This window comes from Denticeps clupeoides, chromosome 6, assembly GCF_900700375.1.
Source record: "Denticeps clupeoides chromosome 6, fDenClu1.1, whole genome shotgun sequence".
NCBI classification, from domain to species: Eukaryota; Metazoa; Chordata; class Actinopteri; order Clupeiformes; family Denticipitidae; genus Denticeps; species Denticeps clupeoides.
In genome coordinates, this window is record NC_041712.1 from 1,442,459 (window position 1) to 1,459,978 (window position 17,520).

General features: G+C 39.3%; 1 protein-coding gene across 5 annotated transcripts; it reads left to right on the top strand.

Annotated features, from left to right (window-relative positions):
* Window positions 1-303: 303 nt before the first annotated feature.
* rb1 (retinoblastoma 1) lies at window positions 304-14,812 on the top strand. 5 transcript variants are annotated; one of them, XM_028983422.1, is made up of 28 exons: window positions 304-420; window positions 524-684; window positions 826-946; window positions 1,350-1,462; window positions 1,670-1,804; window positions 2,462-2,500; window positions 2,732-2,775; window positions 3,415-3,525; window positions 5,163-5,290; window positions 5,371-5,448; window positions 5,998-6,098; window positions 6,989-7,066; window positions 7,375-7,462; window positions 7,534-7,650; window positions 7,720-7,776; window positions 7,873-7,904; window positions 8,238-8,314; window positions 8,390-8,616; window positions 9,185-9,300; window positions 9,528-9,691; window positions 10,299-10,444; window positions 12,471-12,575; window positions 12,656-12,769; window positions 13,696-13,844; window positions 13,929-13,959; window positions 14,043-14,185; window positions 14,279-14,325; window positions 14,404-14,812. In XM_028983422.1, exons 2-28 carry the CDS (start codon window positions 587-589, stop codon window positions 14,484-14,486), a joined length of 2,742 nt encoding a protein of 913 aa, XP_028839255.1. In that variant the 5' UTR covers window positions 304-420; window positions 524-586; the 3' UTR covers window positions 14,487-14,812. The 5 variants fall into 5 exon arrangements, 4 of the variants coding, with proteins under 4 accessions (XP_028839255.1, XP_028839254.1, XP_028839256.1 ...); XR_003750117.1 differs by lacking the exon at window positions 304-420 and having other exon boundaries at window positions 427-684; window positions 13,929-13,945; window positions 14,105-14,185; window positions 14,404-14,498; XM_028983421.1 differs by lacking the exon at window positions 304-420 and having other exon boundaries at window positions 427-684.
* The last annotated feature ends 2,708 nt before the right edge of the window (window positions 14,813-17,520 follow it).

The window sequence follows — 17,520 nt, forward strand, 5'->3', positions numbered from 1 at the left end:
CCGGACCATCCGGTTACTCGGGCTGACAGCCACAGACCCGCTACCTTTTTTACATCTACGGCATTTGTCTAGAGTGACTTACAGAAAGTAGTTACAGGGACAGTCCCTCTGCCAGGTAAACTAAGTGAGATTATAAGCATGGTCGACCATCTTGTTTTAAAAGTGACAGGGTGGGTCCAGTTTAAACACGTGATCGATGACGATTCACTTAAACACGTCACTATTTTCGATTATATGTAAGCTGACCCAGTCGAAATAATGTGTGATTTGTGCTTTCCAAAATTGGAATAAAAATGTTCAACGATTACAATCTTATATTTGGCTTTCGAAACAGTTCAAAGTGACGAACTGGTGCTTTGTTTACTATGGGAAAAGCGGCACGAGCAGAGGAAGTGACGCATGGTAGCGGAAGTGCTCTTGGTAGGTTTTCCCGCGGTTTGATCGGTGTAGTAAATAACAGGAATTTTGAGGCGCGATATTTATTTAGTTGAATTGCGTGGTTTCCATCTTTTATGGTTTTCAGTAAATAGACGAGCACACCACCCCATTTTACCAGTCCGCCCCAGAATTTCTTTTGACTTTTAACATGCCGCCCAAAAAGCGCAGCGCCGTGTCTCCGAAGTCTGGGGCGAAAGGCAGCAAATGTTCCAACAAGGACGTGGAATCACGACTTTCCGCAGAAAAGTAAGTAGTCAGTTTTACACAACATGCTGTGGCTGTACAGTTTTAGGGGTTGACGTTGAAATGTTATTGAATGAACCAAATCTTTCTGTACAAGCAGTTTGTTGAATGTCGTCTTCATACGAACTTTTTTGTGTGTTGTAGACATGAAGACAAAGACACTGGTTTTGTCGCATTGTGCATGGATCTTATGGTGACCGATGCGGTGTGTGATCAAGCTTGGATTATGTGGAAGAAAGTGTCGGAGGCCATGGACAAAATTCCCGTATGTTGACACTCCCTGCGCTCGAAGCATGTAAAGATGGCTGATTTGTCGCGGGACGTATTCATCCGATGAATCCTTCGCGCTCCTGCCATAAATCACATGTTCCTTTAGATCAAAAAGACTATTATTTTCTGTTTCATTAATATTGTGATATGCTCTGGTTACCACACCAACGTCTAGACATAGACGTTGTCAGTGTTTTCACCGGGATATCACCTCGTCACCGACGTGTCTGACAGTCTTCAACTTTGTTATTCTCATCTTGTAACCAGCAGCTTCTGAATGATTCAGGATCAGAGCTAAACTGCCTCTCTGCTTTTGAACTGCCATAATTAAAATGTGCTCTCCGTTACAACGCTTCCTCTGTAAATAAGATGGTCTCTTTATTTTATATTGTGTACAGGACACTACCTCCCACTACCGCAGGATTTGGGGAGCCTGTTTGTTTCTCGTGGTTACTGACATGGGTGTAGTCAACTTCACATTTTCAGACATCCTCAAAGCACTAGATCTCAAGTAAGTGCCAACTCAGATCCTTAGAGCCTTTATTGGATGTATCTGGCTGTGTTCTGGCTACATCTTTGCATTCACACAGTTAATATTCTGTCAATGCATAGTGAACACATAGTTCTGTATGAAAATAGTTGTAAATTCTTACCTACCACTGGTGTGGTTTAGCAAGTGTTACCTGGTCTTACTTGAACAACTTTTTTTGGGTTTCAGTGTGAAGCAGTTTATTAACCTGCTAAGAATGCTGGATGTAAACGTGGACACGATAAGCCCAAAGGTTAATGGTGTTTTGTCTCGGTTGGAGAAGAAGTATAACGTTTCACTGGCACTTTACCAGAGATTTGAAAAGTAAGTATAGCACCGCACACAGTTCACACAACAAAATGTTTCCTCAGCATTTAACCATCGCCATTAGTGAGCAGTGGGCAGCCATGAAAGACACCCGGGGAGCAGTATGCGGGGACTGCACCCTGATCAAGGGGACCTTGGTGGCACCATGGCAGTTCAAGATTTGAATTAGGGCTGAAACAAGGATTCAAATAAAAAGGAATCTAGGTAAATTCTTTGCCATTTTGTAAAATACTGTGTAGCACCAATAACATAGTGTTACATGTACTGTTTTAACTGAAGTACATTTCAAAGTTCTAAGGCGGCTTTATTTTACGCTCTATGGCAGTGGTGGAAAAATAAGATATCAGTGTAGCAGCACCTGAAACAAAAGCATCCTCACGTGAACTGCACTTCTCCACATGGACCTTCTACAAGGAATAATTTTTTTATGATCGCTGACTGATTTGTAGGCTGTGTTATAGGGCATTTTTCACGATCTATACAATGGAAAACATTTTTACTTGCGTTACTATTGCTCTCATTGCCATTCAACCCATCCCCAGGGAGCAGTGGGCAGCCATGAAAGGTGCATGGGTAGCAGCGTGTGGGGACTGCTCAGTGGCACCTTGGTGGGTTGGGATTGCCCCTAATGTGTTGGGTTTTTTTTTTCCCTAGGACATGCAAAAGGATATACAGTGAGACCTCAGTAACCAAGTATGTATTACAAAATACGAATAGTTAAATAATTTAAAATGCAGGTCTTCTTTGGTTAATTTTCCTAACCTTATTTTGAATTTCTCTTAAAAACACATATTTGCAACATTTAGTTATATGAATTAAATAATTCTTGTTGCAGCCAGCAGAGAGTTCAGCCAGCAGAATTTTTTTCACTAGAAGTAAATCTGTGTTTACTATGGACCTTTTTTCCCCTCTTTGTTGACACAGGAGCACCATGAGGAGCAGCTGGTTGATGTTTCTTTTAGCTAAAGGTAAAATGCTTCTCCTGGTCTGTGTCCTGCTGTGGTTTCTGGTACCAAACGTTGTTTGGAGGCTGATTTGAACACAGGAATGCATAGCTTCGCTAGCTTAGCTAAGGTTAAGACTTATAAAATGGGATTTTATAATGGCCAAATATATTCAAAACAATTGTCCAGCCTTACCTATGAAATGTAATGCCCCGGGATGTGGTTTGGAGCGTACAGCGGTTTGTCCAGCCCCAAGCAGCACAAGAGTGAGGCATTTTTATGCACTTCTCTCCATAGACATGTATATGCTTCACGCCACAGCAGAGCCTATCGCAATATGGCGGCAACGTTGACGTACGATGCGGCGTCTACCCATATGTCTCCGAATCGAAAGTCATGTGACAAAACACGTCACATCCGACTGAAGTGAGACCTCAGTCAGCTCGCAAACTTTGAGAGAATGGATCGGATATGTTGCAGATCCAATCCATGTACTAATCATTTAAATCGCAGCTTTTTGCATTCATGTAATTGCACAGACTGACATCGCGATTACGATTGCGATTAGATCAATCGTGCAGCACTAATGTTAAGTCAAGACCAACATTTTGTAAATGTTTTAAATAATCACAACTGAGATCCTGTTTCTGCTGTGACCTGTAGGCCGTGTTCTGCAGATGGAAGATGACTTGGTGATAGCTTTTCAATTACTTTTGTGTGTCCTGGAGTTCTTCATCAAGCGCTCCTCACCCGCTGACCTCCAGCCACTTTACAGTAAGTATCAGGGCTTCTTCTTCAGGGATGCTTGTACTGTTTGTGTTTTTCTTATTGTGATTTATCACAGGTGTTAAATTTCATTCTTTCCGCATGGAACAGTGATGTCACCTGGCAGGGCAGCTGTGCAGAGTGTCAGCTCCACGGGGCATTTTCCATAGAGGCCCATGCTACCGATCCAATGTCATTGATCCAATTCTAACAAACTGTGTGGCATTCGCACAGCTTGACAGCTCTGTCTGGGATGCAATGGGATGGCAGACGGGGCATGAGATCATTAGAACATGGCCAGCAGAAACACGCGTTGTGTCTCATGATGCATTTTCACACATGATCATGTTTTGAAGGTTTCACATCTGGAGTCAATTGAGTGGGAATACAGGATAAAAGTGTGTGTGGTGTTTCGATGACCACCAAAAACAAGCAGGCAGTTTCATATGTAACAAAAACAGAAAGTAAAAAGTCACCCAACTGATCTTCACAGCCATAATTTCCAAGATTGAAATAAGATTTTTGACAAGTGGAATGCTGAACTTGTTGTCCTCATGCAGCACATTTGGTGTTTAACAAGGGCATAAAAGTTTTGCATGTGAGAACACATAAAAAACATTTCTTATGCATTTTAGCGCAGGGGTGTCGATTAGAAATGTTTTGTCTTAAGATGACACATGTGTGTACCATATTTGGTGCATTAATGTTAAACTGTCTTGTCACAGGAAAAAAAAACAAAAAAAAAACATGTTTGAAATGTCTGCATTTAGTCACAGTTCAACATATGCTAAAGTCCTTCAGTGCCCAAATTTCACATGATTTTTAAGAACCATATCCGAGCACGATATGGAAAAGAACACTTTCTATGAGCAGTTGTTTACTATACAAATATTTTTACATGGGTGTGACCGCAGAGGCACCCAGAATATGCTTGTGAAATTTGAGGATGTTTAGTTAATGTTTACTATTTATTTATTTATTTATTTATTTATTTATTATGTATTGCCTTCATATGCCAGGAAATGTGCAACTTTGGTTTAAATTTCAATTAAAGTGGTCTAAAAGTCTTACATTTTGAGATTAAAAATCCTTCTATCCTGGGTCGCTGGGTGCAAGGCAAACACTCACCCTGACTGGTGTGTACAACATTAACTCACACCAATTCATAAAGCGTGCATGATTTTGGTCTGAGATGGAACTGGCAGATTCTGCACACAAAAAATATTATAAATGGCAAAAAATTGAAGTGAAGTGATTGTCATTGTGATACACAACAGTGCAGTACACACTGCACACAACAAAATGTGCCCTCTGCTTTTAACCCATCACCCTTAGTGAGCAGTGGGCAACCATGTGCTTGCTCAGTGGTACCTTCTGATTATTGGGCCACTTCCTTAACTGCTAGACCACCACTGCCCCCATTGAAACTAATAATTAAATAAACTAAACCTGTTCTGCATTTTAACAACTCACTGATCTGTGGTTTAAAGAACTGCAGTATTATTAACTTCTGTGTTCCAGAGGTAGATGCATGTCTATTACCCTCCCTTTTTCCCTCCAATTGAGAGTGTCACCTTCAGTATACATGTTTTTATTAACTGGGTACAGATTGATTCTCAAAGTGTAATTGTGCCTCTTGCCTTCAGAATCTGCAGTCAACCCACCAACACGGACGTCTAGGCGTTGCACTGGGAAAGCTAAAGTTCCCTCCCAAGAGATGGACATGCAATTGCTGGAGTCTCTCTGTAAGGAGAATGAATGCAGTGTGGATGAGGTGAGTGTTCACATGGTCACACATGCACTTTTTTTTACTACAGAGGGATTACTCAAAATGCTTATTTGTTTGTTTTTCAGGTGAGAAATATCTACCAGACCAGCTTTTCAGCCTTTCTTGATTCCAGCCGCTTCTCTGGTTCTCAGGAGCTCCCAGAGGTGAGCAGAGATTTCCATACACTACAGGCACATTGCAGAGAGTGCAAGTGCATTGCTCCCATCTTTACATTGGTAAACACCTCAACATTTAATAGTCCTCTCTCTGTCACCAATGCTTTGTAAACAATGCTTGATTGCTTCCCTTTAGGATCTGTCTGTCATAACACATATTTGCCATGTTGTGCATGAATTCAGTCAGTGAACTAAGTTCACTGAACATTTGTTTAGTTTTTTTTTTTTTTAAATTGAAATTCAGTTTTGTACATGTGCAAAACATGTCAGTGTGTTCATGAACAGAATACCCTAAATGTGCCTCTTTAAACAGTAAAATGTATTATCAATCTCAGCTCTGGTTTTTATGAAACTTGATTTATGCATTAAGTATAAATGTTTTTTTAGGTTGGGAGTGATTTTGGGCTGGCGATGGACTTGTTGAGTACTGCAGTGTTATGGAGTGGTGCTTCTGTAGAGCAGTGATAACCTCTTCAGCTTCCTCCAGTTTTAAAAGGGACAATAAGTCCTTGAATGATAGAAATGCTTTGTTCTCAGATGGAGGATCTTTCCAAAGAGTATGAGGAGCTGTATCTAATAAACAAGGACTTTGATGCTAGACTGTTTCTGGACGATGATGGAACCCTCTCCCCTGAGCTGTGAGTCTCCTGCTTTAGGCATTGTTCTCTTTAATCTGGTGATGAATATTGGAAGGACTGCACTGGCAATTAATTTAAATTACAATTTACCCTATTTAAAATGTAGTATTTAGTAGATGCGTGAACCTTCATTGGTTTCACAATTCTATTCAATTACGATTATCATTGAATAATTATCAATGCATCGCGATGCATCCCATAAATTTTCTACATTACTTTACATTACTTCAAATGTAATCGTTCACCCGTGTGGACACTTTGAAGTTTGCTTTTTTTAAAAAGCAGCAAGTTGAGCTTAACGTGCCATACTTCCTGCACACAACAAAATGTTCTGCATTGACTCAGCAGCCTTGCATGCACACCACGGCTGTGCGCCAAGACATATTTTAGCAGATTAAAAGTGTACAGAGATCTACAACATGACGTGGTATCATCTTACCAGGAGTTTTGAAAACTATGCGCAGATGATACCACGTCATGTTGTAGATCTCTGTACACTTTTAATCTGCTAAAATATGGCGCACAGCCGTGGTGTGCATGCAAGGCTGCTGAGTCGATGCAGAACATTTTGTTGTGTGCACCATGTTCTGTACTGCAGTATTTCGCAATGACACTTCACTTACATTAAGTGCAACACAGGGATAGGTCAATGTTAAAAACGAAAGTGAAATGTGAACCGCAATTGAAAGCAAATGAGTCTTGAATAATGAAACTGATTTAAGATTAATCTTTCATGAATCTTTCAATCTTCTTTTACTTTTGTCAAAAGCCACTGTAATTTAATTACACCTGTTTGTCCAGAAACTGTAACTGATAACAATTAAAAATGCAATTAAATTACATTATTCTGTTACATGTAACTCGTTATTCCCCAACACTGCTCATCACAGGATGGACCTGGAGATGACTCCAAAGAAGATTCAGAGTGATGAGGAGCAAACACGAGTGCCTCCTCAAACCCCCATCAGGTACATTTTTATTAATCAGGTTTTTATTTTTAATTTGTTTCAATTAAATAAATAAATGATAGTCCTAGTAGGTAACCTCATTTTGCAGGCTAAATAAAGGGTACAAGGTGAGTGTGTGTGTGTGTGTGTTTGTGTTTCCTTTTCCCTCTGACACCTTGTACACCTTGGGACCGCAATGTACCAGCGGCAACCTGCCATTTAAACCAAACCTGAACTCAGTTTGTTTGGCTAGACAGGGACATGTTTCTTTTCCTGGCAAATAACGAGTGTTTTTTTTTTTTTTTTTTTTTTCTCTTCTTCCCTCTCAGAGCCACCTTAAACTCCATCCGGCAACTAAGAGTTGACCTCACATCAGCTGGTGATCATCCCTCTGACAACCTCATTGTTTTTTTTAAGGTGGGGGTTTCTTTACTAATTACTTTTTTCCTGCATGTATCGTTTTACATCATTTACATAATTTTCCTCAGAACTGCACTGTGGACCCATCTGATGAGATCATGATGCGTGTCGAGCAGCTGGGCCAGGTGTTTGGTCAGAGGTTTGCCCAGGCTGTAGGGCATCGCTGTCTGAGTTTGGGTAAACAGGTACGGACCTACTCTTCTCCTCTGTGCCTTTTTGTAATGCTGCAGTTAAACTGTTTTTGTCTTTGACAGCGCTTTGCCCTTGGTGTCTGCCTGTACTACAGAGTCATGGAGTCCATGTTGAAGTCGGTACGTCAGTGTTCGGTCATGTATTTATAATCCACAGTAATGTCATATCATGAAAATGAAATAAACCTGTGTGATTGTATTTCATGTTCAATAAAGGAGGAGGAAAGACTTTCGGTCCACAATTTCAGGTAAGATTTCAGAATTTGCACAGGTTTAATGTGCAGGACTAGAGAATCTCAAATTATTAGGCTATTAAAGTGAAAAAAGTGATTTGTGATACAGCACAAATCAGTTACCTTTATGACAAAAAAGATGCACATCTTAGCCCAGTCATAGACTAATCATAAAGCAGAAATATCAGTTCAGTTATAACTGAGTTATCATGTTAATTTTTTTTTTCACAAAATGTGCTAATAATTATAGTGTAATTATTAATCATATTATTTTAAAACTGTTTTCAAAAGAATCAGATTTTTATTTATTTATTTATTTATTTTTAAATCATGTGCTTTCTATTTTAGTAAACTCCTTAACAACTCCTCCTTCCACACTTCATTGCTTGCCTGCGCCTTGGAAGTTGTCATGGCAACCTATGCTGGTGAGATTAACTATTTCACGTCTCAGTAATGATAACTACATTGAGTGTAAGCTGCTTCATGTATGCCTCCTGCAGGTAACTCCTTCAGAACTGCCATGTCCAGTAGCGGTAGCGGTAATGGTACCTTGGAAGAATTGGACCTTTGCTTCCCCTGGATTCTGGATGTCTTCCAGCTGTCTGCATTTGACTTCTACAAAGTTATTGAGAGCTTTATAAAGGCTGAACCCAGCCTTAGTCGGGATATGGTCAAACACCTGGAGCGTTGCGAGCACCAGATCATTGAGAGCACCGCCTGGAGAGATGTGAGTTCTGTATCCCTCACTGAACACCAACACAACTGTGTCTAGACCACTTGGACCACCACAGGGTGTGAAGCTCTAGTGACTGCCCACCTGTGTGAGGGTATGTCAGAATGGAGTCTGTCTTTTTTTTTTTTTTTTTTTTTTGGAAACTGTGATGTGAACATTTCCGTTAGCATTTTTACCAGTCTAGACTAGATGTAATAAAAAGAATCTTCAAAGTTCTCTTTCTAACATGGAAATGCCCTGTTATCCTTGTACTCTGCAGGATCTGTGAAGGATCTGTTAGCTGGATATTAATTACATCCAAAAAAGCAAAAATCTTCAAATAAATCTATCAGAGACCTGAGCGCATGAATCAATGCATCCATCATCAATAGTTCCTACTGTACAAACCTTTGGAGGTTGTCTCATTATCTCTGTCTAATTCAGTTTGGTTTGTGTTCATCAAAACAAATTAATTAAGATGAATGCCTGAATGAACAGACTTTCAAATATCTGGCAGATTAAATGAATCAGCAGAAGGTGTCTTTGGGCTTCATTCATTTAAATTGTAATTTTTCTTGTTTAGGGATCCCCTCTTTTTGAGCTCCTTCGTCAATCATGTGAGGAATATCCAGTGGAACAAGCTGAGGCTACAGCCACTCTCAGTCAACCCCTTCAGCACAGCCACACTGCTGCAGACCTGTATGTCTTCTTCATGCAGAATCCTATGAACTTTAATTAAAGTTTGAAATTATGCTAATTTTTTTTCTTACACATGGGAAAGATCAACCCCCCCATGTCTAAAAACTAGGTAGAATGATGAGCATATGATTTTCACAATGTAAAAAATGACAGGATACATTTAACAACATTTTTTGCGTCAGTATTTTTGCAAGTCTGTGAATTTCCTTTTGCTTTTTTTCATGCAGGTATCTGTCACCAGTGCGTGTTAGTGTGAATCAGCCAATGCCTGTTGATTCTACCACATCTGATGCTGCCACGACTCTGAACCCATCCACCCCCACCACCAAACCCTCTATTCAAAGTGCAAGGCAGCTGAAATCTAACTCCCTCACTCTGTTCTACAAAAAATGTGAGTCACTAATTGACTTTTCCACTGACTCTAATATAAACTAAAATGACAGCTTGACAAAAAGACACAGAAACTAAAATGAAGTCAACAAAATTGAGTCAAAAACAAATATACAAGCAAGTATGTTTTATCACTGTAAGCCCTGCAGATCACTTCTCAATCTCTGTAATTCAGCCCCTTTCAAACACTGTCCTTGCATTAAAGTAAGCTGAAGTCTGATGAATGTTTCATTTTTTGAGGCTGACTGAGGGAGTCGGCTCCTGGCGAACAGGAACGTTCTCCTGCAAGTTCAATGCAAAGGGGAGGAGGCGAGGGCAGGGATTTCCTAGTCAAACAGGAACGTTCTCCTGCAAGTTCAATGCAAAGGGAAGGAGGCGAGGGCAGGGATTTCCTCTTAAACAGAGGATGTACCCCCATAATTGCACATAGCTGCACAAAATACAAGGACATGAAAGATCCCCCTTTTTACTAACAAAAGTATTATCCCCAAATCAAAGTCAAACAATTATAAAAAGTTTACGTATTTTGTGTAATTATACATGTGGCATAATGAAACCTGCTACACTACTTTACTGCGCCCTTTTAATAATGCTTCTTCTCTCTTCAGTGTATAGGATGGCGTACCTAAGGCTGAAAGAGCTTTGTGCACGTTTGCTGGCAGCTCATCCAGAACTGGAGCCAATAATCTGGACCCTGTTACAGCACACTCTTCAGAATGAATATGATCTGATGAGGGACCGGCACTTGGATCAGGTACCTGACCTGGGGAAAAAAAAAAAAAAAGGTGTCTGAAGATGAAGTGATTGCATCAGAGCACACAGTGTCCTCTGCGTTTAACCGTCACCCTTATTGATCAGTGGGCAACCACAAAAGGTGCCCAGGGAGCTGTGTGTGTCCAGTGATTTGCCCCAAAAAATCCCAATCAGAGCATCTGAAGACTTTGTCAGTGGACATTGGTTTGGTTTAGTTTTTCCCTTCCATCCTCATCTGATATCCTGTCATCTTCATGCCACATATGTGAACACAACTGAATTCATACAGTGACATCAAGAGTCCTAAACTCTCACAGAAGACATGTTGAGGGACACTTCTCGAAGTCTGTAATCTGTAACAGAGGTCATGTCTATTTGGTGGAGAGGTTCCTCAACAGCGTCCTTAGGGATTGTCAGCAACTCTCAACTCCATTCTTCTCTCCATGCAATGCAGTGATCTAGTGGGTAAGGAAGTGGATCCGTAATCGGAAGGTTGCCTGTTTGAATCACAAACCGCCAAGGTGCCACTGACAAAGCACCGTCCCCACACACTGCTCCCGGGACACTCCCAAGGACACATTTCATTGTGTGTTCTGTGATTCACAATGACAATCACTTTACTTTCTCAAATATAGTTTTGAGGCTGGTGTCTACCTCTTGTAAGTCGCTTTGGATAAAAACGTCTGCTAAGTAAAGTATAGAGGCCAATATTATTGACCCCCTTTTATTTGGATTTCTCCATGAAAATGACAACACTATACTATAAATAACTATTAGCAACAAGTGTTTGTTATATCCATTAAGTTTGATTAAGATATTTTTTTGTGATATTTTATTCAGTTCTAGGCACTGTGTATTGATTGGAGATGGCAATGTAGTCTTCCACCTAAGCATGAGCCTAATCTTCTTTTTGAGCTCCAGACTTAAGTTTGATTAAGATATTTTATTGATTCAAAAATGCGACATGCAAAATTATGTGATGTCTGATTTTCTGAGCCACAACTGACTACAGTCTCTTTAGTAGGTTGGCACAGGTCTCCTGTGTGATTTCGACCCATTCTTCAATTGCAAATTGTTCTAGCTGGTCCAAATTGCAAGATTTCCGAGCATGGGCATTCACTTTGAGCACCTGACACAGATTCTCAGTAGGATTGAGGTCTGGGCTCTTTGCGGGCAACTCCAGGATTTTGGTATCCTCGAGAAACTGTTGTACTAATTTTGACGTATGCTTTGGGTCATGGTCTTGTTGGAACACCCTGCAATGACCTAAGTTTAGACTGGACTAGACGGGCATATTCTCCCTCAAAATGTCAACATAAATGTCAGTCATAATGCAGAAATATCAATTCAGTTGTCATAATATGTTAATTTATTTCACAAAATGTGCTATTAAATTAATTTTTTTAAAGAGTAATGCCATGCACCCAAAAGGGCTCTGAGGCCAGGCCAGCAACAATAATCTTGGTAGGTGTCTGGGGCTCCTTGCTGACATCTCTGACAATTTTCTTCTCCAGAGGTGTTGAAATCTTGTGTGCACAGCCATGGCCAGTTTTGTTTCTTATAGAGTTTGTCTCCTTGTACCTCCTTGTACTTGCCATTTACTTCAAGTACAGCAATTCTAGGCACTGTGTACTGGTTGGCAATGGCAATGGTTGGCGATGGCAATTTTTGTTGTCTTTGACATGATTAGTAACAGTCGTCCCTCTCATATTTTAAAGTGCCCTGTTCCTTGGAGTCTTTTTATGCTGATTGAATGTTGTTAGGACGCCAGTTGACTGCACATGTTTGTTTTCAAAGCTGATTGGTTAATTACTGTAGGTGTGTTTTGAAAGAAAATATTCACAATATTTTTGACTACCACATTGTTTTGTTTTATTTGCAAGCAAGTTTGAAAATGTTATTTTATAAAAGGCAAAAGCTACTAAATAGTACTGGTGAATGTTTGTGTCAAGTTGGGAAGAACTTAAGGAAAATTTTCCATAATCATTTTGGCCTCAAGTTATAACTCAAACCTTACTTGTTTTTAGTTGATGATGTCAGCCATATATGCCATTTGTAAGGTGAAGAGCGTCGATTTGCGTTTTAAAACCATTGTGACAGAATACAAACAGTTGCCAAACACAGACCAAGAGGTAAGTAATTATTACAATAAAAATAATCATTAGTCCTTGTTGGTTGTGTGTAAGTCTTTATTATTATAATTATTCTGCAGACCTTCAAGCGTGTCCTAATCCGGGACAGTCAGTATGATTCCATCATTGTTTTCTACAACCTGGTGTTTATGCAGAAGCTGAAGACCAACATCTTACAGTATTCTTCTCCAAGGGTGAGTTTTGTGACCCTTGGGTGGAATTTGTAAATCTATATCCAATTTGGTATGCATATTATTCATTAAGGTGCACTTTGTGAAACTGTACAAAACAAAATATTAACTTTTTAAATATTTTTTTTTATTAAAAAATTTGTTTCTAAAGTATGTTAACTGTATTCTCCATATGACTGCATGAACGTGACCACACACACACACACACACACACACACTCCACAAGACATGAGCAAACCTGGCACACTTCATAAGTTTTACCACAGTTTTGGAAGATTAGCTTTAACTGGACCTGAACCAATGTACATGAAGCTCATGGACACCCCCAGTATAGAGACAACTATTTTAGACCAAGGGCATTAGACCAGAGAGTTGCTAAGCTTTTTTCCATTTTATTTTATTTACAATGTGTCAGACATACACAGCCACACAGTTTATTATTTACTCTGAGGTGACCTCCAGTTTCTCAGATCAGTGGGTTGTGCTGAAAAATTGTTTTACATGAAGGCATCATCTAATGCAGGTCAGGGCAGTGTTAGTATATATTTTGGTCCTAGAAATCTTTATTTGTTTCTTGGTTACCAGATTTTTTTGGGCAGTAACTTTGGATATGTCTCCAAAGTTTTTACATGATTTTGATTAATATAAGTTTGATTTTGATTAATATAATATTCATCATTTTTGACATGTCAAAGACCCCAAATTGAACATTTAATTTGTTTACTACAAAATATTTAGTAGAAAGAACCTCACAAAATCAATTTAAGCCTGAGCATTATGCCCATATGGGGACACTCAGTGATTTCCTCCAGAATTTACCAAAACGTGTGCAGGAATGTAGTCGTGCAACATGAAAATAAGATCAACTCTGTGAGGTCCACCTAAGGTCCATTTTGTAATAGTCTGATATTCATTTCTGTTTGTCACAGCCGCCACCTTTGTCCCCGATACCCCACATTCCATGCAGCCCCTACAAATACCCCAACTCTCCACTGCGAGTTCCAGGAAGCAACAACGTCTACATCTCCCCAATGAAAGGCAGCCGCTCCTCTCCAGGGGTCATGACCCCTCAGTCCAGGTCAGTGTATATGTATCGTACAGGCCCTTTAGCAGCTTGTTCATCAGCAGTTCTTAATGTCTTACCCTTCCTGTCACCCTTCAGGATCCTTGTCTCCATTGGTGAGTCTTTTAGGGTGAGTGATGATGCACACAGAATGACTTTCAAACTGTTTCGACTGGGTTCTCTTAGGCCCTCTCTGTTTTGTTCCAAATATAGAGTCCAGATAAATTTCACAAGATCAATCAGATGGTCAGCAGCATTGATCTGTCCCTGAAAAGGAGAATGGATGGAGGCTCCACCCCAAAGCCGCTGAAGAGACTGCGATTTGACATGGATGGGCAGGATGAAACTGATGGCAGGTAGGTGACACTATAATGGACTCTATCTTCCAAATACCGAATTTTCTTAAGAAGACATTTGAGCTCATATTGGTCAATTCCTTTTTGTTACAGTAAATCCAGTGGGGATTCCACACTTATCCAGAAGCTGGCTGAGATGAGTATGTCTCCCATACTGGCTGAGATAAATGTGTTCAAGTCTAATTTGTGCCTTGACTGTTTCTATTTGATTGTTCTAGACTCCACTAGGAGCCGAATGCAGGTGCAGAAAATGATGGAAAAATCAGATGTATGGGATTCCAAATTTGGGAAGAAGGAATGAGTTTAATTCATACAGCCTCACACAAATATTTTTTTTTATTATTATTATTTACAGTCTTATATGTTTGTTACTAATAATAGATTTTATGTTTTTTTTTTTTATTTTAAAGATTGTTTTTATTATTTGAAAGTCAACTACTAATTTAAAGTTATGTACATAAAAATCTTTGACTGCAAATTTCAGTTACCATCCTCTCACACTTTGTTGTTACTATTTCTGCAAAAAGCAATTCAAAGTGCTTAATTAGGTGGAGTATTAAATAAAATAATATAGAAACATAACTATTATGGTTTCTGTTGCTGACACAGGCATTAATGTTAAAATACAAAAACAATAAATTGTATCTTGTTTAATCACAATTAACAAACAATAAACAGAGTATGCAATAAACTGCTATATTGGGTCAAGTGTATAAAATGTGTTTGTTTAGTCCACTGCAGTAAATGTGTGGTAGGGTATTACTCATCCCTACATCCACCCTAACACATTCATTTTCAAGAAGCCTCATTTTCTGTATACTGACTGTACTGCCTATCCCAGATGAAGCCAGATGGTTGTACCATGTACTGATATGACCTAATGACATTCGTGGTGACACTCTTGGTATTCTGAGGTTTATGTTATCTTATTTGTTACCCTGTCATTGTTAATTGCAAAGCCCGGTCTAAGATGTTTCAAGGTACTAGTTTGTGTTCCTGAACAATATTACCTTGTACTGTTCAGCTGTTTAACAGGGAGGGGTAACTACCTGTCAGGTGGTCTTCTGAAGCTAGCAGGGGTTATACAGCGGCACTTTACATTTACAGCATTTCTCAGACACCCCTATTCCTGAGTGCCTTACAACCAGTAGTTACAGGGACTGTTTCTTGTAGATACTCAGGGTTAAGTATCTTGCTTAGTAGTAATGGTAGTAAGTTGGGATTGTCTTGTTCATAGGTGAGGCTACCACACACCTTCCCTGGTTACCAGCTGTTGTCCTGTGGCCTTGCCTGTTCTTGTTCTTCTGTTAATCTTATTTAAGCTTTTCCCTCCATGAATTCTGATTTTCTACATTGTTGCATCCTCGTCTAGGATCAGAAATTATTTTTAAGATTTTAATCATAAAATTATTTTTGAGAGGGTGCCCACTGCTCACTAAGGGTGATGGTTGTACCACACTGAACTTGGAGACAATAAATAAAAGCAACAAGTTGTCTGAGGAGAAAGATAGAAAAGCATGAACAATATTTATGGACATTAAGGAAACACAAAGAAAGATTAAATGTTACAATGAAGAATTGAAGCCACCATCTTCAGTATCTCACAAAATTGAGTGGAATATTTTATTATATCTTTCTTAGGGACAACACTGAAGATATGACACTTTGATATAGTGTAAAGTAGTCAGTGTACAGCATGTGTAAATGTTCACAAAATAAGAAAACTCACAGACATAAATGTCTAAACTGCGGGCAACTAAAGTAAGTACCCTATATATACCCCATTTTAACTGTGACCTGATGAGGATTTTTTTATTGGACCCACTGAGCAAAGCACAGTCCCCGCACATTGCTCCCAGGGTGCCTGTCATGGCTGCCCACTGCTCACTAAGGGTGATGGGTTAAAAGCAGTGGACTGTGTGCTGTGCTGCAGTGTATCACAATGACAATCACTTCACTTTAAATTTTTTCACTTTCAATGTGGAAAAACGGGCTGTGTAAAATGTGATTACCTTTGTAATACTGATTCATTGGAACCCCAAATTGGTTGGATTAGCTTGTTAAGCCTTGAACTTCATAGGCTGGTGTATCCAATCATGAGAAAGGGTATTTAGAAAGGGAAGTCAGTTGTGCTTTTCTAAGATAAGATAATCCTTTATTGGTCCCACAAGTGAGAAATTGTGGGATCAACAGAAAGTGGACAATTGAAGATAAACAAAAATAAATAGAATAAAACAATACCAGTACAGTAGCCCATTCAAACAACCTAAAAATATAAATATGGATGTGTATTAAAAATATGAAAGTATGTATGCCTATGTGCAAATAAATAAATCTCTATTTATGTACCCAGAATATTTGTATGATAATATAAAGCCTATGGTCAGCTGCAAGTATCTTGTTCACCTGAATCTCTTCTTCCCACATGGTGGATGCAGGTGCCTGCCACTGAAGGAGCTGCTCCGTGCCATCAGTCTCCTGCTTATGGTGGGACATTTTATCCAACACGGGTGACAGCTTAGCTTCTTTTGCCACTCACTACCACGACTGGGTCCAGAGGTGATGCCACAGAGCCTTGATTATGGCAAAAGCTCATTTAATCAAGCCAGATTAATTTAGGAACAAAGTGCTTTGTACCGATGAGACAAAAATTTATATATATATTTTTAAGTTCATAATAAAAAGAGATTTGCATGTCTGAAGAAGATGACCTGCTACCTACTGTCAAATTTGGTGAAGGTTCCAGTGGGGCTGTGTGTAGTTCAGAAACTGGGGTTAAGGACCTTGTTTAATGTCAAGGATCAGATTAATTCAACCCAATATCAACAAATTAGTCAGGATTATGTTAAAGAATCAGTCACAAGTTGAAGCAAGACAACCACCCAAAACAGTTATTCATCCAGAGAGACTAATAGAATATTCTGGAATGGCCATCACTGTCCCCTGACCTGAATATCACAGAAAATCAATGGGATTATTTAAAGGTGGTTGTCCATGCTCAACAGCCATCAAATTTAACAGAACTGTAGAGATTCTGTATGGAAGAATAGTCAAAAACCCAGAACCCAGATGCTCAACAAAGGCTACAGGAGGCATATAGAGGCTGGTATACTTATAAAAGGAGGAGGCTAGTATCCATATTTTCTGTTATAAATCCTCTAAACTTAATGTCACTTCTGAAATACTAAATACCATAAGGGCATGGCTTATATTAAAATGAAGTTGCTACTTTGGAAGCTCAGCCAATGATGATTTAAAAAAATTAAGTGGTCTTCCCAAACTCCCAAATCACTTAAATATTTGCAGAAAATGCACAATTGAACTCACAGCTCTGT